Source organism: Haemaphysalis longicornis, unplaced genomic scaffold (genome assembly GCF_048455015.1).
Source record: "Haemaphysalis longicornis isolate Haplotype H1 unplaced genomic scaffold, Haemaphysalis longicornis Haplotype H1 scaffold_898, whole genome shotgun sequence".
Lineage (NCBI taxonomy): Eukaryota > Metazoa > Arthropoda > Arachnida > Ixodida > Ixodidae > Haemaphysalis > Haemaphysalis longicornis.
In genome coordinates this window covers 39,286-65,039 of record NW_027526459.1, presented here as the reverse complement: position 1 = coordinate 65,039, position 25,754 = coordinate 39,286, and the positions used below count along the sequence as shown (strand labels likewise).

Sequence of the window (25,754 nt, the reverse complement as noted above, 5' to 3'; positions counted from 1 at the left end):
GTGGTTTGGCTACACCATAGGAACCCTGATGGCAGTTTGGGGCGAGGAGCAAATGGCGTCATGCTGATGCCGATGACGAAAGGGTACCGGCTGCGAGCTTTCTGCCGTGCACAAAGATTAAAATTTATTTAAAATATGTTATGCTTAACAGTTATGATTGAAACTTCGTGGGAGTTATCTCCATATCTAAAGGAAACACTTTACATAGTTATTTCAGCTTTGAAATTTTGTGTCAGTACCCCATTAATTAAGAGAAAGATGGTTAAAACATGAAGCTTTCTCTCATGCAACCTGAGTCAAGAGTCCAAAATCCAAACTGCTTTAACTGCCACTGCTTCGACCAGCGGCTGTCTTTGTGTTCCACTTCCTTTGTCCTTGTTTAAGTTCGCGCTGGTTTCATCCAAGAATACAGTATAACCTCGTTACAACAGACCATGATAGTGACCGCGATCTCAGTATGCTGTAGAAGAAGTATGCACAATCCAAATACTGTTGCTACATACTTTGATAGAATAATGGATGAAGTCTGTTATAAAAAGTTCAGACTTTTCAACTGGTAAAAAATACAGTAAAAGTATGCTGGTCATTTCTCAAGATTCATTTACTACTGGAACAGGTTTGATATGTAAGGCTGACAAACCTTCAGGATGACTTGGGTTTTCCGGTGGTTTTATTTTACTGCGATGCTATGAAGCACATCACAAAATCACGTGTATGAGTCTTGTTGCATTTGCTGCACTCCTGTTGTCTGGCTCCCTCTCCATCTTTTCATTCACTCACACCGTTATTACAGCTCTTTCACTTCTTCAACCTACACCGACGTTTCCATTGTCTCCACATGGATGTAAGCAAAGTGCAAATAAAGGTCTTGTTGCTAAGCTTGGAAATTTAGCCGTCTTTATTGAATGAGGGCATAAATTTTTTGTTTCACCTATGGTAACTTCCATAAATAAATGTCTGATTTGTTGCACTAACATGTTAAATTTTAAATCTTATCACTTGACTGCCAGGACATTACACTTACATATACGGCAAGTGCATGACTGCATGCACTTAACAGCCTCAGCTTTGGAAAGCAAAACATTTCACTTATGCTAATTTTCAATTATATCAGTTGTTTTAAAAGTTTTTTTTTTTCTTTGATCACCATTGTAAATCAGAAACACAGATACTGCTAATGTATGAAATGAAAGTTTGTCTGAATTTGAAAAGTCCACTTTAAAGGTGCAGAAACGAACCTCGAAACCTTTAAAACCAGTCTGTTATATCCGAATGTATGTTGTAACAGAATCTGCAGTAAAATAAGTTTAATCAATGACACAGATAGGAATATGAACCAAACATTGCAAATCAGTATTTTGTATCCAAATATCTGTTGTAAGCAGAGCTGTTGTAACGAGGTTACACTGTATGTCTTTCCAACTATCCCAGCTAGCAGACCTTTTACAGTTGGTATCGCCAGGGAGCCAAGTTCAATTCCAACTGCAGGAACCATTTTTTTTTCTTTTCCAAAAAAAGCTTTGCATTTCATCATCATCATCATTATGTGCCCTCCTATTGTGTAAAGTTGGTTTTCGTGCAGTGCGTTTTTGCATTGCAGGGGTAGCAAGCTTTACTTTAAAAACTATCAGATCAAGCTCATGCTTAGGGCTTTTAATTTTTGCTCACCCTAAAGCTTTTTTAATAGGGCTAGTCACCTCTCATCATTAACTTATCCAGTGTCAGTGGTCTTAATGAAATTCACAGTCCTCACTTGCATGACAAAATTTTTTGTGACAAGGAGCTAGCTGAGGAGCTTAGGTAACATTTTAAAACTTTTCAGTATAATAATTACCTAAATTCAATTAGTTTAGGTTATCCGGACTCCATTGCAAGCTAAAATGCCACTTCCAAGATTTCACTGGAGGGGAACAGAACTCGGTATTTGCCGTCATCTTGTGAGCTGGGAACGCAGCTGAAAGTTTCGTTATCCTGATGGTGTTGCAAGAACTGTCTGTCTTCCCCACCCCTCTCTTTTGTTCTTCATCCTTCTGATCTTTTTGCTTGGTTCTCCCCATCGTGCTTCCCGTGCAGAGAGCTGATGCCCGCACAAGATACATGGACCGAGCCCAGTACATGGACTACTGTTCTGCAAGAGCATCTTCTTTCTGTAAGAGGCCAAAGATAACATTGTTTCAGTACTTGTCTGATCGTTGCACTAGCATGTTTGTTTGAGTGAAATGTGGGCACTGAACACAAGGCATTGCATCTTTAGCTGTGGTAACCACAAATTACGTTTGTTGAAATTTGGAGCAAGCTGTAATCAATTCATTTATGTTTTGCACAGTCTTCTAGTAGCCTCTGAAGCTGTTTGTTTTTGGAAAAGCTTTCAAGGGCCCTTGAAGCTTCTAAACTTGGACACGTTCCTCATGTTTTTTCAAAATTTGTGGGCCAGGCTTTGTCAGTCGTATAACAAATCGAGTTTTTCTTAGGAAACTAATTTCTATACAGTTTGTAAGAAACTTGGGTAGTACCTCGGCAGTCTGGAATGCCTTTTGGACTCGGCCACTACACATTATCGAGGGGGTGCATCGAATTAATCAGATTGTGGTGGAAATTTCTTGGCATTACAGACAGAAGGTTAGCATTTTTAAATGCATGTCTTCTGTGTACCAAAGTAGGAATTTTTCTACTTATTTATTTAGAACATTTTTCGCGCTATCTGTAAGCTTATGTAGCGGGATCGATCTAATCTGACGTCGCACTAGTGGCTGGTTTTCACTGAAGGCATTTCAATTTGTTACATCTCTGTGGTTACAAGTTTCATGGCTTTTTTGGTTTGTTTTGCGTGTGCCCAATTTTCGTTCCTATGGTGTCTCTTTTCTTCCTTTTTTCTTTTGCGTGGCAGTTGATCTGATTGGTTCATTTTTGTGCTGTTCAGGTCGCAAGAACAAGGTAGCGCGGTTCAAGGAATGGCTGCTACAGGACATTCAGAGCGAGTCAAGGCTGTCTCCTTCGGCTGTGGAGGTCTTCAACTACATGGCCTTTGAGACTGTTGCTCAGGTGAGGTTGCGCTTTTGTGAGCTCAGTCAGCCACTGTTATACACTCCCCCCCTCTGCCCCCCCTCCCCCCCCCCCCAAAAAAAAAAAAAAACATTAGGGCCGGAGAAGGTTGTTGCAAGGCTTCTTTCCTCGGACACTTACTTGCAAATTTGTCAACTCAATCAACTTTGCTATAAACACGGTTATGTGTAACATTTATCTGAGTAAAGCATACACTTGTTACACACCCTTAATGCAGTCTTCAAATAGCTTGCATTTGAAGATGCACTATGTATCTCCACAAGTAATGTTTTCACTGCAAGGCAGTTCAAAACACACGCCCTAAGAGGGTTGATGTTAGCCTATATCGTGGTTTGCTCATGCACAGTTTGTATAGGGTGTACAGTCCAACCCACTTAGAACAATACCGGTTATATGTATTGGATATAACAATGAAGAGTCATGGCACCGTCAACTTTGCTGTATGTTGTATGTTAAAATAAACCGCTTATTACAGTGGTCATTTTCCTTATTGGTTATAACAATTGACCCTGACGGTATGAACCCGTGTAAAATATAGTATTTGAAGATCTGTGAGAGATCATGGGTGCATTGTGTGTGACCAGGCACGACTTTAAACATGAAATAAGTTGTGGCATCTCCTATCTTTCGAGCACTCAGAAAAAGTTGGAGCCTTTTATGTAGCCACGCTATCCCTGAAGGAAGAGACCTCCTGACTGCCCCTCTTATCTCCTGCTGCCAGCTGGCCCAGGCAATAAGACAGGCAGGGGGCAGCTCTTCAACCCTGTCTAGATTAAAATAAAGCTACGGCAGAGTAAAGGGGATCCTCTAGGCTACTGGTGATCACCAGTGTTAAAAAAGGCAGAAAACAATGCCACTTTAGTAACATGCAATCTGCCAATATTTAAAAAGAAATAAAACAAAGTCAAAGACTTTATGCAGGGACTTCCTCCTATGTGAAGGACGGTGGTCTTTTCTAGGGGCTCTGTAGAGTCAGTTGGCCCACGCATGGCTTAGTCTGGGTGGCCGGTCATGCAGTTACATTTTCATTTTGTAAATATTGGGTGAAAACCACTAAATGCTTTAAAGAAGTAACTTTTTCTGCCGAACCCTGTTATAACAATTACTGGTTACAACAATGACTTTTTTGTGGCACTTCAAAATTGTTATAAGTGGGTTAGACTGTACGTACTTGCTTGTAGTCTGATAAGGGTCACCAATATTTGGAAGTGTGTTGTCAAAACACCACATTGGGGGAGGAGGATGTTGACAAGAAATTACCCTTTTGGAATTGCTTTTGTTATGCAGAATTGTGCATAAGTTGCCCAAAAAAACTCAGAGCATACGTTGCATGCTCCAAACTCTTGGGGGATTTCCGCAGTATTTATTAGTGCTTATAAAAAAGGTACTGAAGTCAGCTGTGAACATTGCTTAAATTACCATACCAGTTTGAAGTCTCAAATGTATAGGCCATACTCTGAATTTTTTTTGGTCAATTTGCGCACATATTTTAATGAAGCAAGTGTGTCTGAAAGTTTTGTTTTCCTTGAAAAATCCTCCGTACCAATTCACTATCAATGTCAGCTATGACAGCACACTGACACATTCACAGGGCTAAATTTAGCCGGTTTTAGGCATGTCTAATCAGTAGGATGGGTGCATGAACAAACAAATGGTCCGAATTTAAACTATGAAATGGGTGAAAATGCTAATTTCGGAGACTGAGATAGCATGAAACCACATTACAAACGAGTGTGATGTCATCGTGGGGTAGTGGCTGCGAGTTGCACAAAGCGTATTCTTGTCAGCCGCCCATTACAGATTAACTAAGTGTCTATAGTCCTGCAGAATAGCAAAAAAATTGATTACTCTGTTGAAAGGGATACTGAAAGCAATTGGTCAAACTTCTGTTTTCATTTGCATGGCATAGACTGGCTCAAATAAACACACTTTTCATTATTTATGTGGTTGATAAAGCAGTATTTAATTTATAAAGCCTGAAAGAAGGAATAATACCATGCAACATTTGCGGCCGCTGCAACAACTAACAGCAGTGACAAGCATTCGAGACATGTGATTGGACGATGCCTAAGATAGCAATTCAAAGCAGTTCCGGTTTCGGTTCTGTGAAACGACATTCTCGGCATCCGATGTTATCGTTGGTTGGGCATTCTCGATATATCAGAAATTGGCATACCGCGTTTCTGCCATGTTGTCGGCTGTAGAATGTGTCGGGTAAGCCTGCCAGCACTCCTTAGAACCATAACGTTCACTTGCCGAGGCATGCACAGTGGCTGAACGCTCTCCGCGTTATCGGAGACGCTCAACTGTGAGGCGTTTCGCCCCCACCTTTGGAGCTTGCCTGGCTCGTGCCTCTATTGTGAGAGGCGTGTTTACACCAGGCCAAGAGTCTGCTGATGTGGTACTGTGCCTGCAAGCAGTCAGTGCATATGGCAACGCCAAGCCGACGAGAACTCGCCATGTCAGTCAGCACGCAGTCTGTCAACTCGCTCATGGAGCAATGAAGGTTGCAGCTTACAAAATGGTGAATTTAGTATGGAAAACGTTACCTAAATACAAAACTATCAACCAACAAAGAAGTCCCATTGGGAATTCGAACTTGCTAATTGCAAAACAATTCAGCTAGTGCTTCAAACCACTCGGCCATAGCCACAGTGCTGTTGTGGGCAAAAATAGCGAAGCTGTATGCAACCTTCGCGATCATCATGACAGTTTAAGTCCACGATTGCAGCCGACTTGCTTTTTCTTCGCTGCCACATCGACTTTTACTTCTTCAGTGTTACTATAAGTGTGAGCTTCTTTCATTTTTTTGGAAGTGATAATCACTGGACATCTCCTTGGAGGGCCGTACACTATGATGTGTCTTTCTTGTTCCGAGCAAGTGTTGCCACGATTACGGCAAACACTGGACTCTTTTTCGTTCCGAGGAAGTGTACCCTGTCTACGTCAAACACTGGAAGGGTTTAATTTTTCTTTCTTTTCCTTGGCCAATTTTGGCAAATCTCCCTAAGTCTCTTGGCCTGACAAACGTGCGCCAGAGGCGCTGGGACGTCGCTGCGAGGCACACACAAACAAGCGCTCGGCATTTTCGTGGTTTTGTTAACTGATTGATGTGATTTGATTGTAGAGTTTAACGCGCCTACACAATGCAGGCGATGAGGCGGGCCGTAGTGTAGGGCTCCGGATTAATTTGACCACCTGGTGATCTTTAACATGCGGCGAAATCTCGAACACATGGGCATTTTTGCTTTTCGCCTCCATCAGAAATGTGGCCACTGCAGCTGGAAATCGAACTTCCGTGGTTTTGTTAACCACCGGGCGGTCGCCGTGAGGCCCGCATTCACATGCGTGCGCTCAGCAATTTCTTGGTATTTTTAACTGTGGACATTCAAAATTACGATTTGCTAAACAGCTTCGGTGTATAACGAATATATCGTGTAGCCTGTTCATTTTTTTTTATTATTATTATTATTTTCAGCATTCCCAGCAGCTTAGGTGACTATCTCTTGAATAGCGCTTGTGCAGTAAGTGCCCCCCAAATTTTCGCTCATATCTCATCTCTAGCGACTGCATTCCTTAGGCAGCAAAAGCGATCAAAAATTTGTGGTCAGGCTGCTGACTGCTGTGGTAGTTCACCCACCGCAAAAAGTGCTTACCACACCTTGGTTTTACGCCTTACAATATAATTCTCGGTTTATTTTAATTCCTTAGTACTTGTATTAACTTCTCTCACTTTTCTCCCTCTTCTAATTGGCCTTAGATTTTCTACTAGTGTACCAGTCAGTGAAGTGTCGCGTGTGCACTTGTGTGGAGCAACTTTGACTTCATAGACTTTACTAAGCTTGATACAGCCTATAAACTAACAAATTAAAGACACATTCTTTCAGTCACTAATCATGTCGTGGCATTGTTTTAACTGAGTAAATGGATTGTGACGACCTGCCGGCAGTCGGCCAATTGACTCCGTTGGATGGTTTGTGAGCCAGGGCATAGCACAGTCAAGCCAAGCCATCTAATTTGAGCGTCATACGAAATATCATACGAAACTGACAAGGAGGATGCAGAGACGATGACAACACTTTCGAATTGATTTTTCTACTAAATAAAGTCACGTAAATGCACCGAGGTGGGTCAAAACATGGCCTAGGGACTCCAGACTATACTTTCCACAAGTAATCCCACATGTCTACAAACCACTTAAGTGTCCCTTTAAGCTGCACAGTGCAACCCCAAATAATACCTGAACTAATTCACTCCAGTGTTCCTTCAAGTGCTCTGTTGAGGTGTTTTTTCTTTGTCTTTTACTTTTTTTTTTTCCATGGCTAAATTTTTGATGACAACAGTCCAGATATATAGTAGTGTTTGGATGGTGCATTCTAATAGGCAGAAAGTGCCAGTGCATTGTCTACTTCAAAAAGCTCATGTTCACTCCCGCCCACCAGGCAGCTTAATTAAAGAACTAATTTTATGAGAAATTGTATCACAACTACTTTTCTGCATTACTCATATGCATTATTTGTTTATTTCCCATTTTAAAGGCTGCACTGAACATTGTGCTAGCATTATTAAATGACTATCTCTGTTAGTCTTCTAGAAAGCAGCTGGCCCAGGGACACAAGAACAGACATCCTAGGTACTGTATACCACGCACAGTCAAGTGTTACGTGGTTCAAGTCCTCATGCATGTCACAAAAAGTGCAGAGGGAGAGGAAGTGACCTGTTGCAGGTTGAAGCAAAAATGGCTTGTGTAAGCGACATATAGCTGCACGCGGTGAAGAACCGCTTGGCCATGCTTGGTCAGCCGGTGAGGCATCCTAAAGTTCCCCTGCGGGTCTATGTAGTCCTGGAGCCTCCTGTGAGAAGCAGAATTGGTATCCTAATTTTCATTAGCTCTGATGAGAATTCCATAACATTCATATGTGCATATGCAGAAAACCATGCATCACAGTCTATCACAAAATTTTGTTGGTACGGACATGCTACCCATACCATGGCACACTGCTGTCACCACCACCAGGAGCAGGGGCTAATAGGGGTAGTGAAGTGTGAATTGCGGCAAATTTCGCTTTTATCCCTCCTTCTTGGCTTGACTTGGACTGTGCCGTTGTGCAGATTGTGGACTTGTGCCTACTCATCAAGAAGGAGCGAAAGGACGATCCGAGCGACCCAATGTCCTGGTCCGTGCCGAGCCTGGCTGGCAACCCTGGCCAGCTATTCGACCCCCAGGACAAGCCAGCGGGGCCCACGGCTGAGAGCTCAATGTCGAAGGTGCAGTACCCGAAAGGCTTGTGGTTTCAGAACTTTTTGCAGACTTGTGGACTTAATGGGCATGATAAGCGGTCGAGCAGCTTGAAGCAAGAAACCAAGAGCAGGATCTCAACCAGGAACTATGATCCTCCTCCACACAAAAATAACAGCAACGATCAGATAAATTATTGCTAAATTGACCATACAGAAACAGCGTCAAACCACATGTAAAACCAGTGGGATGTCATTCCTGGTGTTTCAGTGTACGGTTAGAAAAAAGGGATGAGCCGTTCAAGAGCTTGAAAAAACGTGACACAGGAGAAAGGAAAGTGATGTCAGAATGTGTAAGCATTGAACATGAACAACTGGTGATAAAGTTCAGTAGGACTACCAACAGCTTAATGTGGGCAGTTTGGTTTGACACACTTGAAAGAGGCAAAGGCACAGAGAATATGGATGAAAAAGAAACAAGCACGACAGGCAAGGCGCCACTTCCAACTGAACTTTTTTTTTTCTGGAAAAAAAATCTTTGTTTATAGATAGTGAACACTTGACATCAGCTCTGCTCTCTTTTCCATAGAGCCAGCTTGTCTCTCTGATAGGGCAATAGATGGCTCACTGCAAAAATTGTCACCTGCCTTTTTGATAAAACACACTTCTATGGTACAGTAAGAAGCATGTGGCACGGTACACTGACTGCAACAAAGTTGTAGTGTACTGTATGTTACCTCCATGAGCTGCAGCAGAATTTACAAAGGCCAGACAATGACATTGTTACTATGACTGAACCCGTGCACGTAATTGGATGATAAAAAAACATCCCGGGCCGTCTCCACTCACATGAAAACTGGGGAGGGGTGAAACATGCAGTGTACGAGTGTATTCTTAACGCCTTGGCGTTTTTGCCAATGGGGATGAAACCGTTGGTATACCGAGAATGAAACCGAGGTATACAGTTTTGCTGTAAAAGTCTCTTTTCTGAAGCACGAAGCTTTATAACGCGTTACGAAACAGTCTAGCTCGAGACATAAACAAGTGCCCCGATGTTTTTTTTTTTTTTTACGCGTTACACTGTAGCGCGAGGTGTAAACGAGTGCGCCAGTGTTTTAGTGCCATGACTACAATGACAATGATTACGACGACGACATGAGACGCCGACAGCCCGAACTCCTAAGGGGCTTCGCCCCTGAAACAGTGCTGGGGGCCACATGTCTGAGCACTGCAAAAGGTGCCAATGCACTCCATTGTGGGAGAAGACCAGGATTCTGCACAGGGCCAGTGATATGCTAGAACGGGAAATTGTAGAAGCGTACAGTAATCCCTCGTTATAACGAAGTCAGCGGGGCGGCTAAATATTTCGTTATAAGCGGTATTTCGATATAGGCGGCCACTGCAGAAAAGCTGAAGCATTCGAGCTTTGCTTGCGCCACAGCTGCTAGAAGTCAAAGCACAATGTATTCAGTGAAGCAAAACTTTATTCATGTGCAAAAGGGCAGTGAGCTTTGGGTGTTTCAATTTCTTGCCGAGCGCGAGCAACCCTTTCTCCAATTTGACCAAGCATTGCATAGGCTGTGGTCACCGCCCATAAAAGCGGCCATGGCACTGGCCACTTTTATAGGGGGGCGTGCGGGAGTAACAACGCCACGAGTGTTTCGCGATGGAATGCGCCGCAAATGCCATGGCTCGAGTCTGAGGCTGTGTTTTTTGAGATCGAAAAAAAAAATATTGACAGCTCATTGTGGGTACACAGCACAATCTGAAAGCTGACTGGTTTTGCACTAGGGGCTTTGAATGATCACGGGGCCATTTTTTTGCCGAGGTTTAAAGCCGTGAAGTTCTTGGCGCCCGTTGTCGACGACACTGCTAATTGTACGGTTCGAGTGTGTCGGTGTTCGCGCACCTTCACGTCCACGACATTGTTTACCTAGAAACGAAATTCAGTGACCTTACCACACATTTCGACCGTTTGTCTGAAGTCGGGTGGTGGGAATCGAGCGCATGATCAGCGCGAGAAAATCGCCGGGGAAACACCAGCTTGCGTTGACCCGCCATGTTAAGAGCCTGAACCGCTGGGTCGCCGCCGCTCGCCGATGCTTCCGCTCGGCACTTCGCTCTAAGCGCGTCAAGCTCTTCGTTCGCTGCGAAGAATGCGGCCTAAAATGCATGCGTTTGGGTTGGGACCAGAATAAATTTCGAATAAAGCGATATTTCGAGTAAAGTGATTTCGTTATAATGAGGGATTACTGTACTTTATTGAAAAGGCAGGTGACAAGCATATCAGTGAATTTTCTATTGCCTTACCAGAGGTAAAGGCTGACTTTCTGGAACGGGCATCAAAGCTGGCGTCATATGTTCTTACTCTGTCAGTACAAGCTTTCCTCAAAAAATAATGTTCAGTTAGAAGTGGCACCTTGTTTGTTGTGCTTGCTGCTACTTTCAACCATGTTTTCGGCACCTGTGTATTCTTCAGTAAGGTTGAAAACTGGGCATGTTTAAAAGAAGATCTATGGCTACAGCTACAACTTAAGACATGGCTTTGAACCCTTGTTTCTGGCTTCATTGTGTAGTTCAGCTCAAGCGTTGTACACTATTTTGCAGAAGTCAGATGTTTAGTTTACTTGTAAAGCTCGGAAGAGGAGAAGACACCAGGTCAGTCATGAACAACTGCCAGGGTGTGTGTACACTTCACACACCCTGCTCAAAGACGTGTATTTGCTTATTGGCCTTGAAGAACTGTGGTTGCAAGAGGTGAATAGTGCTAACACAAACAAGAAGTGAGAGGATACACACAGGGCACTGCTTCCAACACTTTGTTTAATAATCTTAGAAGGTTTCCGATATACTATACATGTGAAATTGGTACACGTCATAATACATATCTAAATGTGTGACACCCGACCTGGAAAGTCAAGCTGAGAAAACACAAGTTCGGTTCATTCAAAAGATTGCTTCGTTAGAATCATGCTGACACACACCACTTTTAATGTAAACTTCACTCAAATAAGCTGTATAATTAGGAAAGAAGAGAATGGCCATGCGACCCACTAGCTGATTTCCCGCAACAGAACTGATGTCATAGTACCAGCCAGCTCTGCGATTGGCGAAGGGCGGCAAAAGCAAACGCAACTTAGGCAGAGCTTATAGGCTTCCCGAACGAGCTATTTGCGCTTAAATTTAGGGCACATTCTTTTTGTATCAGTAAGAATGGTGGGGCAGACAGTGGAAGTTATGAAAGCACACGTAAACATAGAAGTACCGATGCGTACTGCTGTTGGTACTGCGCGCACTATGCTTGGTTTAGCTGCACAGGGGAACGGGGCTTTGGGATAGTTTTATACGACACTGGCCGACTAGCACAAGCGACGGTGTCTTACGTTACCATATATTTGTCAAGCGAGCCATATATTTCACGAAAGGATTATTTTCTCCTTGAACAAAAACAAGGCAGGTTTAAATACGGTCAAAAATAAACCCAAGCAGAAAACGGCTCGCCACGGTATGGTGGTGCCATCTAGGTTCACCAACAGTAAACAAGGCTTCCCTATCGGCTGCAGAGCGGTCGGTTCGTGTGATGTCATTGCAGACCACGAAAATGCACGATTTAGCGGAAAAATCAAAAGTTTAACTTAAATTTATTAATGTCTCAGTGAATAAAGCATTGTTCCATTCGGACAAGCACTGGGGGCACTAAAACACGAAATTTTTCGAATAACACAAACTAAGCCGCTATTATTTCGTGCGTCAGCTGATCTTTGTGTTCAGCGACAATTTCACACTCGTCAAACAGCGGGTCGCAACCACATTGCTTGCAGTGCAACACCAGCCATCCCGCTAAGCCTTTCTCTACAATCTTGCTGTGTTCGCTGAGGTTTTCAGTTCATTGAGGCAACCGATATATACTTTTGGCCCATATATACCGATATATACTGAGCATTATATACTTTTTCTTGCAAGATAACAGAAGGCTCTACTCGAGGACTTCTGCGCAACCTACAAAACTATTTTTGTGCTTTTTATTGCACATAGGGTTTTAGACCGGCTAGGGTTTGTCAGACTGCAAAGCTTCCTCAGTTTATTTGGTGCAGAAAACACAACCCCTACCTTTAACCGCACATGTATCCTATTGTAAGAGAGTTTGTGTACATTTAAACCCTACAATCGAGTTTGTGTACATGTGGTAAGACCGCTATCTTTTGCCTTTTGTCAGCACTGCATCTGTGGCCATTGCAAAGAAATGGCTTGACTTTCTGGGTCAGGTGTCATGCGTTTAAGTACGTATTATGACGCGTGCGAAACCTCCTAAACTGTTGGAAGCAGCGGCCCGTGTGTGTCCTCTCGCTTCATCCTTACTTGCGTTAGCACTATCAAACTTTGGCAGTGTCCTGCCAACAGGCACAAACCAGCACTCTCGTGAACTGTGATTATTTTTTCTTTCTTCATAACACCTCAAGAACATCGTTTTTTCCCTATCACCCATAACCACTTTAACTCATACTACAAAGGAATGAATAATGGCTATAGCTAGTGGCTAATGCTGTAGCATTGGCTGAAAGCTAAAATTTTTTTAGCTTGGTAATAATAAAGCCTTCCTTTTTTAGCATTTGTTCATGTGGTTCGCAGATAAGTAAACAAGTATTAATTCTTTTTCTAAAATAGACAGAAGAAAAATGTAGTGGTGAAGATGCTTACCTGCCAATTTACTCGGGATTTCTTCATTCTTCGGTTGTGCAATGAGATGAAAAGACAAAGACTTAGCACCATTGCTGAGAAGTTTGCTCTGGGTTCTTGCCATAGCGCCAATGTGTAGCCAGCTTGGGGCACCTGTGATGTTAGCGGGCCTTTTATCCATTAAAAGCACAAGCGAGCTACACACGCATAAGCTGACAAGCTGCATGAGCCCACCATTATTGTTGCGCTTCAAAAACGAGTCCGTTGCTTTAAAGGAGCTTCTTCCTTCCTCTAGGATGGCAGCAACGACACGGGCGTTTTCCTCGAGTATGAGTGTATCACACCGGATGAGATAATGGAGGCCATGCAACGATACTGGACTTGGAATGGACCCATGGCCAGCTTTGGAGTATGTATCGTGTCCCCCATCACATTTCCAGAGCCTGGTGTCATTGCCTGACAAAAAGAGTATGAGTGTGCGCATGCTTCTCTTTCCATGTTCCCGTTTTCGGGCTGCCCTCTATTTCACTCCTGCAAAGCACTCCCCCAGTGTAGGGTAGCAACTAGGCTCTAAGCCTAGTTAACCTCTCAGCATTTTTTTTTGTTTGTTTGTTTCTCATCTTCTCCTGTGTAATTGGGCGGAGGCCTATCGCTCTTAATTTCCTACCGGCCATCTCACCTAAAGCAACGGATGCTCAGCCTTGTGTAGAAGGGCAAACTGGGCATTGCAACGTTATTGTCATGTGTCTAGATGCCTGGCCTCTTACCTGGTGCGTCAGAGATGGACGGGCACGCCTTTCATTGGAAAACATTTGTAGGCGGCCAGCGGGGCTCCATGCTGCCAATGTCCGGGTCACCAATTATGGAGGCAGCCGATGTGACGGTGCGGCAGGGCCTGCATTTATGCAGAGTTGCGTGGGGACGACAACATGGGCCCGAGAATCAGAGAGCGCCCGTAGAGTGTGGCCGAGCAGCGCAAAGGCCATCGTGTTCTGTATGCGTCATCCTCTGCATTACTGATGATGATGCCGCTACACATTCACTCATGCAATCATAGAGATGAACAGCTCCAAACAAACAAACAAACAATCAGGCCTAATTACTGTACACACCACGAAACACAAAATGACAAGTTTAACCTAAAGCTATATGCTACCCTCGTACACAACTGTTTTGAAACACTGAGTCCACCAGACTGTCCCCAAGTGTCTAGACACGTACTGCACCTGCATAAATGACAAGGCATGTCTTAATATGTCAATCATTCACCTTTGAGGACCCCTCACATGGCTTAGGCGACGTCTGTTGGGCACAGTGGTGTTCCTCGGGCGACTGCAGACGGCCTTCAGCACACGCTGCTGATGTATAGTACCTTCAGAGCTCGGTCTCTTCTCCGCCATCTTTTTTGCTGGAGGATAATGGCGCTCCCTTGGATGACTACGGAGGTTGTGTGGCTTGCTCGGTTGACACATTTACCTTAAAGCCAAGCTTCCGTCACCGGTGACTTCTGGGTCAGGACCCAGACAAGCAGCAACAAACCAAAACCTTGCGGTTGCATACCCTCCAGTCTTCTTTCCACTCACGTGACTTCGCCATGTGACCACTCTTCATCCATGTGCCACTGCTGCCCTCCTGCTGCACCTTTGTTTTCGTCACCTTGATTTTTCCTTTTCAGGACATTTCATAGAATCTTCTGGCTAGACGATGCATTGGCGGGTCCATTGGCCACTAGACTCAAACAGTTATCGTACACTTTAGAATTTTTCTGAAATTTACTATGCAGACAAAATGCAAGTTTGTTTTATTCGAAAGGTTTGGTGTTTTAGAGGGCCATCAGCACTTGTCCGGCAGCAAACGACGGTTTATTCACTGAGAAAATGAACATTTTAAGCCAAAATTTCAATTCTTCCGCTAAATCGTGTGCTTCGTGACGTCGGCAATGACACATCCAGGGGAGGGCCTTAAAACTACAGATTGTCCTGCTCACCAGGGCTGTTACCATCTCACAGATGGCCGTTTGGTTGCTTTGTTTATCGCCCACTTTTATAGAGGGTGCTGAAATACCATTGAAGTACCAGTGTTTGCACTTTGCTTCTGGACAGACTTCTATACCTGCCATACTTTTATTAGGGTAGATAGTAATCATTTCCTAAAACATAAGATACCGCATTTTTGCGCGTATAACCCGCACCTAAAATGCGAAAATTTCAGTGGTGAAGTAGAGGTGCGGATTATATGCGAGGTATTTCCTTTGGTGCAAATTCACCGCAATGCGCGTAGAGCCGTAATGCCCCTACTGCAGTAATAGCGACTAAGCCACTGTTATCCCATTGACAGTGCTTATTTTGCACACACAGCTCAACAATATATGAACCTGAAAAAATTATGCGGCAAATCATCCAGTTACGTAGTAAGCTAGGTAAGTTAATTTGCATAAACAAATGTGTAATGTTGCTTGAGTAGTAGCTTTGGTTCATCGTTTTATGTATAAGATATGAGTACAATACCCGGGGATTTATATTTTTTTATTCGTCGACGGAAAGTGGGGTGCAAGTTATATGCAGGGGCGGGTTATACAAGCGAAAATACGATATGACTCAACAAACATAGTCATGTAAGTGGCTGTGCTGCTTATGTCAGTTGGTGAGTGTTGTGTCAGACAAGTCCAATGCGTCCGATGGCTGTGTTAGGCAGTGTCAGCCAACAAAGTGCCGCACTAACTGCTTCAATGTTTACATGTTCGTTTGTAACGTGCACTGTTTACCCCACCATTCTTATTGTTATAGCAGTAAGAATGGTGGGGTGGAGGTGGGGAGTAATGGTAGTAATGGGCTAATGTAATGGTGGGGTAATTGCGGTAATGGTGGGATGAACGCAAACTTCACTCAAATAAGCAATATAATTTGGCCAAATAAGAAGAGAATGGCCATGTGACCCACTAGCTCATTTCCCGCACTAGAAGCCATGATGCATTATGGGCAGCTATGCGATTGACTGAGGCTGGAAAAAGCAAATGCAAGTTAAGCAGGGCTTATAAGCTTGCAGAACGAGCTACAGTCAACTCGCGATAATTCAAACTCAAGGGGACCCCAGGATTTCGTTCGAATTATCCAAAGTTTGAATTATCAGAAGTTCTCATATATATCACTCTGAGCAAGGTGACAGCGCACATTATGATTAGGCTTTGATTTTAGTAACATTTATTTAATTAATAAGCGTTTTTAAACCCTATCTGCACAAAATATACGGAAAGCGGAGGCGTAAGGTCCACAAGCTGAATGCCGTTTGCGTCAGTCTCAGAACCGCCGTTAAGGTGGCTAGAATGGGGAGGTGTGAGTACCGCGGCGCCTTCCTTCGGCCGCGCGTGACTCCCTTGCGCGCAGATGACACCAGGGAAAATGTGGCGCTGCCCGTCGAGGCGCGGTAGCCGCAGCCGGCCGCGCCGTCCTGCCCGCGCTCTCCCTGCCCTCGCCTTGGCCAGCTTCGTCGTGCGTTGTGGACTGTCTCGCGTCGTTCTCCCGTTCGGGCATTTGTTCGGGGTGCGATGCTGCCGACAGCAAAGAAGCAGACGGAGCAAACGGAGAAAACAAACTAACTTGCGCATTCAGCGTAGCACGTTTGCATGCTAAAGCCGCGGCAGAAATTATAGTCAATGGGTGATGTGCCGCAGATTGGCTGCCGAGACCATTCTGCTGCCCTGAGCTTCAGGCTATACGGTTTTATTGCCTTAGGAGGATACAGTTTCTACTTAAGGTGTGAACTAGCAAGGTAATGAGAAGAAACTGAATGCAGTGAAACGTTGCACGATGCAGGCTGAATTTTACAATTTTTTTTTTGTACAACAATTCAGGGAAGCTTGCATTCACGCGCAATACTTGAATGACAAAGCTCTTGTAGTTGGGCATTGCCGGACGCATAGTTAAGTTTTTAGTATCATTGTTTAGTTGCATTGTTTGGGAGCTATATAGTCCTAAGCATCGAAGATGCCGTCGTCTTCGCGGCGAGTGGCAGATGCAAAGTCATCCTCAGCATTGTAGACTTCCACGTACCGTGCTCTTCTCATCAATTCTCGAGGCAGCGGTGGCGGGAACTTCCGCATTAGCGCTGAAGTTTTTTTGTTTGTTTCTTTTTACATGGGCGGTAGGACTTGAGGACAGAGCTGTTTTTTTTTTTTTTTTTAACTAAAGCCACTTCCCGTGCCGAAGGCGCTCGGTGGTCGCCGCGAGGCACGCGCTCACGAGGGCTCGGCATTTTCTTGGTATCTATTTTCTGCTACGGCGAACTTACGGCTTGTACAACAGCTCCGCTGTTAATACTTTTTCTTTTCCCCCAATAAATATACTTTTGTTCTCTCTTTACCTGTAAATACTTTTTGTTTCTTCATCACCTGTCAGTAGTTTGTTTTTCTTCACCTAAAATAGTTTTTCCTACTTCATATCTTCTTTTAGTATCCCTACTATGAACATATCTTTTTGTTTTTTTTTTTCACCTGTTAATGATTTTTTTTGTTTCTTCTTCACCTGCAAATAGTTCTTCCCCGGTGAATAGTTCTTGTTTTCTTTTCAGCGGTAAATGCTTTTTGTGTGTTTCTTATATACAGGTGCTAATGGGCACCTGTAAATATAATTAAATTTGTATCTTCACATGTAAATAAACCGTTTTTCTTTTCATTGTAAATAAACAATTTCATAACGAGACCAGATGCGTTGCTTCAATGTCTGCTATCATTTCTGATGTGAGCGGGACAACTGCATGCGGTATAGCGGTTTGTTAAGGGTAGAAGAAAGCGCGGTGTACTCCGAGACGCCTTCAGTTATTGACAGTTTGCAGGCCCATGCCGTAGTGCCGATCTAGAGGACGGCGGCCGTATTTCGAGGGAAGCGAAATGCAAGGCACCGGGCGGTGTCAGTGCACATGCATTATACAACTCCAAGTTTTTTTTAATAGAAGCCGGAGCCACTTCACGTAATGTGCAAACGTGCTTTTGAAACTGCATGCAATGCGAACTGTTCCCGTAAAACTAAATTTCATGGGTGTAATGAAATGGGCTCATAAAATTTTTTTAGTGATAAATATTCTCCTTTACTCTTCCAGAAAGCTCGCCATACCGCAACGGGTTCGTTTCCCCCTTGATGGTAGAAACTGGTAGAAATGCAGCCGACGCGATGCCGGCGGCGCGCTCATTCCAGCTGCGCGCCTTACCGCGCCCTACCGCGCCTTGGTCAACAGCGCCGCCCGTGGCATCTGCGCGCTTTGGAGTCACGTTTCCGCCGCCGGTACTCACACCTCCCCATTCTAGCCACCTTACCGCCGTGTCATATTTTTTTTTTTTTCTGACACACAACACGTGATTGCGTGGTGGCGCGGTTTTCTTTTTGTTCTTGCGACAGTGGCCCGCATGGTTTTGACTGCTTCGACAAGTGTAGGCTGTCAATCATGTTTAGAAGTTTTTTGAGGCCTGTTCATTCTTTTTTTCTTCCAATTCTCAACGCAGAAACGGTAAATAAGGCTAGAAAGCTGAGAAACATTACGGTCTACCATACCTGTGCTTCGTTTCGAACGTTTGTTTACTAGCAACGCCTTTTTCCTAGAAGGCTTGAGGCGCTTATTTTTCATTTTTGGACTGTTATGATTATATAAGCATGCAAAGTTTCAAATATTTGCGGGAAAGCAGTAGATATTTTCCGGTATGAATACGCAAAAAGTACGAATTAACCGAATGACAGAGTTTGAATCAAGTGGCTTTAATTATATATTGAAAGAATAGCGGGGCAACCAAAAATTTGAATTTTGTTTGAAAAACCCGAAAGGATGAATTATCAGTTTGAATTATCGAGAGTCTACTACTGTATTTACGATTAGATTTAATGCATATTCCTTTTATATCTGTAACAATGGTGGGGTAAACAATAGAAGTTACGAATGTGCACGTAAGCGTCGAAGCACCAGTGCACTATGCCTGTTATGTCTGCACAGCCGTCTGGCACGTTGAGCTTACACTGGCCAACATTTTCTAAGTGACATTGTCTTCTGTGACTCTGTTTGTCGAGTATACCCAATGTTTCACGAAACTATTCCTATCTACCGTAACAAAACTTTCAGGCATAAATCCGGTGAAAAACAAAGCGAGGGCGTACAGTGGCCCCGAGCAGTATTGTGGCGCCATCTAGGAGGACTGACGGTAAGCAAGGTGTTCCACCGTTCGCTGGCACCGTAGTCAGCATACGTACTAAACCCTTTAAGTACTTGGCCCGTATATATCATTTCAGATGTCACGGAACATACGATTTAGTGGAAGAATTGAAATTCTTCCCTAAATTGTTTAATTTCTCAGTCAGTGAATAAAGCATTGTTTGCTGCCATACAAGCACTGGGGGCACTATAAAACACCAGACCTTTCGAATAAAACAAATTTGTATTTTGTCTGCATGGCCCCTTTAAGCATGAAGAAGTGGAGACCTCCTAAAAGCACCGAGCAGGCGCAAACAACAAAATAGTACTATAGGCGCCGTGCAGTGAACAGAGGGCGACACTGAGCCGCGACACCCAGCGCCGCCATCGGGGAGAAAGAAAAATACTGAGTCGGCCGCCGCTCGCCAGCGTGCTCGTGTTTCGGTTGCGCTCCTGATTGGCGGCACCGGATGAAATGTAGAATACGCAATTTTTAACTTTTATATTAACTAAAACATACGGCAGTAATTCTACCGCACCGGGCTAGAAATAGACTGAAGGACTGAACTGTTGACTACGCGTACGGAGGAAGGGGTCAAGCGATATTGACTTCCCAGCATAGCCAGAACCAGGTGGAGCATTTCGTGAGCACGTTTTCACGTTTCCACATTGTTTTTTTCCAGTGAATTTGTGTTTCAGCTAGAAAGCACAAATTAATTAGCTGTTCACAGCATTGGAGAGAAGCCGTTTTGTTTGTATTCTTGAAATCGGACCACCGTGGTTTTGCGAGTACGGTGCTCCGTCTCACAGGATCGATTGTTTGGGTGTAGTGCGGTCTGTACGCTGCGCTACGTGCTAGAGCATTGACTTCAAAGCAAGTATAATTACCTTAAATACGCGGGCTCCAATGTGTATCAGGCGGGTGCGAAGCATCGAGAACTGCGAACGAACTGGCGGTGATTTTCGACTGATTTATTGTGCGGTTCAACCCGCCGACGCCAGACAGGCTATGAGGCGCGTCGTAGTGGAGGGATCGGGATTAATTTTGACTACCTGGGGATCTTTCACGTTTCCGGAATCTCGAACACACGGGCGTTTTCGCTTTTCGCCTTTATCGGAAAAGCGGCCGCTGTGGCAGGGAAACGAACCTGACGACGATTTTCAATTCATGGCTTGAATTATCGCCAAACATTCCCAGAATGTGTCCTGCTCCTCGCCCCTGACAGTTCGTTTCCGCTGGTGCCAGTTCGTCCCACCCCGATATCACGGAGCGAGCACGTTTTCTTGCTCCGCGTACGAGGTCAAGCAGTATCGCCTCATGAGCGAAAGGAAGACTCAACCTCTGTGCCTTCCGTCTCCTTTTCCGTGAATACATTCACAACGTACACGGGTTTCGCTGCAAGCCCGCCAGGAAATGCCTGTGAACGATTTAAGACTACCTCTTTCTTTTTACAGGGTAAGCAGGGCCTCCAAATATTAGAATAATCATAAACTCCGTTTATTTTTTATTGTTCTCTGATGTTGCTGTTGTGAGCCCCGTTAAAACAACTTTGTTTTATTGAACAGCATTTATTTGCAGTGCAAAAATCCCACATGCATTGCTTTTATATCTTGTACTGACGTAGGTATTTCGACTTCTTGACAGCTTATTTGCAAACAAATGGCGCTACTTTGTTTAAAAACAATCATATTTTTTCCAAAAAAGGGGTGAGATGTTGCAGCCATCAATTAGTTCTCTTACAATTAAAATACGGCTGAGTGTTACGTGCCGCATGAATTTTCATTATAAACGCCGCGGAAGACGCATGCACGATGCAGAGAAACCAACCAATTTATTGTAAGCTTACGACTATTAACAGCTGGCAAACCGATATACTTTACTTTGACAGCAGCATGTAATCTGCGTGGTAGTCATCGCCGTTGTATTTTCTAAAAATTTCACGGAGACATGTCCCGCCTGTGAGGCTGTGACCAGCCTTCCCAACTCGGACGATTCAGGGCAGCGAAGGCGGTAGCTTTCCTTCTGGGCTTTGTTTCTTTTAACGCCTCTCAGTCGATAACACTCCATCCTGTTGCCATTGCAGCGTATCCCACAAACTAAAGCCACTTATAGCGCACCTAACCACTTGATAGACGCCTTTGCAAGGGCGCGGGCACAGTGTGTAAAGCAGGCGGCTGGCCAGGATGGTGAGGCTCGGCCTACCCAGTGTTGCGCGGAGGCGCGGTAGATGGCGCTGCGCTCGCTCGGCAAACTTGACTGCACGGAGCCTATAGTAGCTAAGAAAGGGGGCATGTTATGTTGGCGCCCGCCATTTCTGTGCAGGAGTGGAGTGTGGCCGAGGTCTCAGACGTGCCTCGGGGCACAGGTGTCTACGTTCGGGCTTCTGCGTTCAGAAGTGGCACGAAAGGAGGAAGGGGCACTGCACCTATGGGAGGAAAGAGCAATAGGCACTGAAAGAGAACTGTTGCATGCACACACATTAAAGTGAACAAGTGAGGTCGGTTTGGGTATGCTCTGTGTTGATTGAAATTGAACCAAATGAAGCATGTTTGCACACCTATCCATGTCAGATTGCCCCGTAATTCCTTTTTCTCATTGGTAATGTGTTTTTGTGTTCACACAGAAGCTACAGATGCAGGGGCCTTGCAAACGTCTTCTCAGCTGCTGAAGATGAGCATCAAGGCTTAGGTGACCTGCTTGTAGGTATTTGCTTTGTTTTTACATATTGCAAGAGGTCAGTGTCTAAGTGGTGGGAAAATCAAGTGGGTGGGGAGGCACCTGCCCCCCACAACATCTTGTGAGGTAATCCTGACAAGCCTACAGTGCATGCCATACTGGCACTGCCTTATCTTCCCCCATTATTTCTGGCCATGCCCTCAAGGAGCCACGAAGACAGATTGAAATTTCTTTCATTAAAATACTGCTTTGTCCCGATAACAACGAGTGAGTGAGTGAAAAACTTTATTGAGACGAGATCCAGGCACTGATGGTTGTGTGCTCGCTTGGTGGCGGCCCCCTCTAGCGCAGGAAGTGCCGACCCGCTCTTGTTGTCCTGACCCTCTCCACCAGTCTACGCTGGATTGAGAGGTCGGTGCTGGCCAGTGGGCAGGCATAGGTTGGGTGAGGGTTGGGATTAAACGATGGGGTTTTCCGACACTCCCATACCACGTGGTACAGGGTGCCAGGTTAGGGACAGAAATTACAGGTAGCGTAGTAAAGGGCAGGGTGCATGGCATGGTGAAGTGCAGTCGCCTCGGCTCTGGTTAGATGGACGTAAAGTTTGCATACGAATCTAAGTACCCCCTTTTCTTAGCAACCATCGCAAGGTGGATTTGAGACTCGTGGAAGCGGGCGCGTGTTGAAGCTGGGGCCAAGTTTTCAATTACAAACCACTTTGGCGCAACAAAAGAAGTCCACTGGCCTAAGCGGCACGGCGGACTCGAATGGTAGTGAGGGTTGCTGAGGATCAGACGTAAGCGGTGGGTTCAATGTCTGTACCTATTTTTCTTTTAAATGTCTGCCAAATAAACCTTTTTCTCTTGCGCCCGTCTCGTCGAGATGCGGCCGCGAAAATAGGAAAGGGGGGAGTGTTTTCGAATCTAAGCACGCCCCCCCCCCCCTCACTTTAGGCATCGCGATCGTGAAAAAAAGGGGGTGCTTAGAATCGAGTAAATACGGTATGTGACCTAACAGGAAGCTGTGGCAGGTGGCTTGGGAGTCGGTCATTACAGTAAGGTATTTGTTCCGAGTGGTGGCAACCAAAGCGATGACAAGTTCTTCTGCTGCCTCAGTGTATGTCGTGGGAACTGCAGCGGCCTTCAGTTCTGCACCATTGGCGTCGGTGACGCTCTCGGCGTGGGCAGGTCATTGGGTGTATGGAGAGGCATCCATGTATTATTGATGAAAGGGGAAGTTCGCAAAATGTTTTATAATACCTGGTATCCAGGCTTCTCGGCATGCCTTGTTATAGATGGGGTGAATATTTCTAGGCATGAATGATACTTTGATGGAGTGTAGGATGGCTAGACGGATGCATTGCTGCTGTTCTTATTTTAAGGGAGGCTTATAGCCAAGCCGGGTAGGTGTAGCCGTGCCAATTGGCATGAGCTTCAGCCGCGTGAATTGGGAGAGGCAATGAGCTTTGTCCACTTCCTCCCATGTATTATGGACACCGAGCTGTAGAAGTTTTCTCGTGACTGTTTTTGAAGGTAGTCCAAGGGTGGCCTTGTAGGCTTGACGTATGGCGATATTTATTTTTTTCTTGTCCGCAGGTTTGAGGGCCAAGTACAGTGTCCCATACATAACCCGGCTAATGAGGATAGCGCAAGTGATGCGCAGGGTGTCAGTTTATTGTAGCCCAAATCGTTGATTAGAAACTCTGCGGGTGAGGTGCATGAGTTTGTTGAGAGTCCGTTGCAAGGGAAGGATAGTCTGGGCACCTGAGCCATCTTTCGGCATGCTGAGGCCTAGGATATGCGTAAGTGTTGGACGCTGTATCTGGTATTGGATGTGGATGTTTTTTATAAAATAAAATAAGTTCTTTTGCACATCAAAAGGGCAAATTTTTCCTGGGCACACTCGAGTCCTCAGGCTTGCAGGTATTGTTAGGTCACCTGGATGGCTGCTTGAAGTGCATCCTGCTGGTTGCTCAGGGATCCAGTGGAGACCCAGAGTGTTAGTTCGTCCATGTATGTAGCATGGTGTAGGTTTGGGGTGGTTTTTAGTAGAGGGGGTAAGTCTCTCATGCTTATGTTGAAGAAAAGTGGGGATACTATCGACCCCTGTGGAGTGCCCTTTGGTATGGTTAGGAACGTGTCGAATCTAAGGTGTCCGAAATCCAGTGTTGCCGTGCGTTGGCTGAGGAATAATACCAATTTTTTTCACAAAATTCTAGCAAATAATCCAGATATTGAGGAAAACAGATGAAACAGTAGCGACTGCCAGCCACTTTCAGGCAGGGTCTCAATTTCATCACAGGATCTCGTTTGTGTGACTGGTGTCCGCCATCCAAAGCCGCCACCAAGAAATGTGACTGGGCATTTGTAGTGGGGCCTCTATTTTTTTTATCGTATTACCTGAATGTTGATTTGATATTCACACACTGATAGTTATGTTTTTAGTGTTTAAAAGCGTTTAAACGTTTCTTGGGTTTTTTTCTGGTAAAAAAATGGCTGATAATTACTATACTCCGCGAAATTACTATACTCCACTGTATAATGCAAAATTGTCTCGCCTCGTGGAGCTAGCCCTGCGTTTTCGTGGAACGACGGCTCCAGTGGGCCGCGTTTTTTTCTATTGTGAACTCGACGTAGACATCCTAAAAGTCTCGTCTTCTGTTATCAACGTAGCGTGCAGTGTTACTTGTATGGCTGAGAGAGAGAAAGAAATCATATTTTATTCAGAGGCCTCGGCCTAGGCTTCTTCTGACGGCTTTCTGAATGAAGTCAGTCAGGTTACGTTGCTCCTTTTCTCTTCTAGGTGAGGTCAGCCACTCTCTAGTGTATTTTTTTTTTAATTTGGATGTATTGGGGGCACTCCCAAAGGATGTGATTTTGGTTCGACAGAACTTAATCATTTTTCAAGTAATTTTGTCTGGCTTTGCTGGCTTCATGTTCCCGCTTTCACTTGGTACCCCACATGCATAATTATTGTTGTGTGGCCATTGCGCAGTATTTGCAGCACAGCCAGGCTGCATCTCCGGTTGACCTGTACAGCCACGTTCTCCCCATCATGAAGACTTGTTTGATATCTTACTCACAACAACACGGTCACGTGATTTTGTTGACAGGTTTTGTGAGCCCACATTGGCTGGACCAGGCCGTTTATTTTTAAGCCATACCAGGTCACAATTTGCCAGTCTGCAATACTCTGCAAGCTGTCCAAAAATACTCCCTGACACAGGTGGGTCTGTAGCAGTAGGCTTGGAAACCAAATTGTACCACTATTATGCCAAATCTCATCCTAGTTAACACGCAAACTGTGGGGGACTGGGAAATGGGGGGCCCAATATACCTCCATGCTGAAAGATTCACTGTTTGCATCTGAATTTCCCTCAAACCGTAAGTCAGTATATCTGTGCAAAAAGCGCTGCTTCACGCACTTTTTCAGAGAAAGTATTGAGTTAGTACAGTGCGTGTTCACGCACAAAAATGGGCTAGCAATGTTCGCAGCTTTAGGAAACAACTGTCAGTCCAGTATGTTTGCACTGTTTTCAAATTATACCTTTAGCATAACAAAGGATTGAGAAGTTCTAAGGCTACATCTACTTATCTCTGCTGGAGTGCCCAAAAAGCTAGTTTCCAACCATCTTTCTTTGTTGTTGGGCTGCCAGTTTCTTACAGGTCACATTCTTCACTCTAGCCGGCTCTGACCTGCTTTACTTGTTTCTTTCTTTCTTTGTTTTTTTCAGGTGCCGCATCTACAGATGTCTAGTGGTGCAAGACCTCTCTCGAGCAGCCTAAACTTCATTTTCTGATTTCACTCAAGTGGTGCCCAAGTTGGCTGGGGCACTATAGCAAATCTGCATGTCTTCCATCCACCAAAGCAAAACATTGCATCATGATATCATGTCATCGCGTTTTTTCCAATTCTAAAAATAACAATT

At 44.6% G+C, this 25,754-nt stretch overlaps 1 protein-coding gene across 2 annotated transcripts; it reads left to right on the top strand.

The window, feature by feature from the left end:
* Window positions 1-2,075: 2,075 nt before the first annotated feature.
* Window positions 2,076-25,754, top strand: LOC144151311 (transcription initiation protein SPT3 homolog). Of its 2 annotated transcripts, none has more exons than XM_077682314.1 (6): window positions 2,076-2,149; window positions 2,921-3,042; window positions 8,176-8,331; window positions 13,274-13,387; window positions 21,774-21,849; window positions 25,560-25,754. In XM_077682314.1, the coding sequence occupies exons 1-5, from the start codon at window positions 2,098-2,100 to the stop codon at window positions 21,816-21,818; spliced, it is 489 nt and encodes a 162-aa protein (XP_077538440.1). In that variant the 5' UTR covers window positions 2,076-2,097; the 3' UTR covers window positions 21,819-21,849; window positions 25,560-25,754. The 2 variants fall into 2 exon arrangements, with proteins under 2 accessions (XP_077538440.1, XP_077538441.1); XM_077682315.1 differs by lacking the exon at window positions 25,560-25,754 and adding an exon at window positions 24,939-25,069.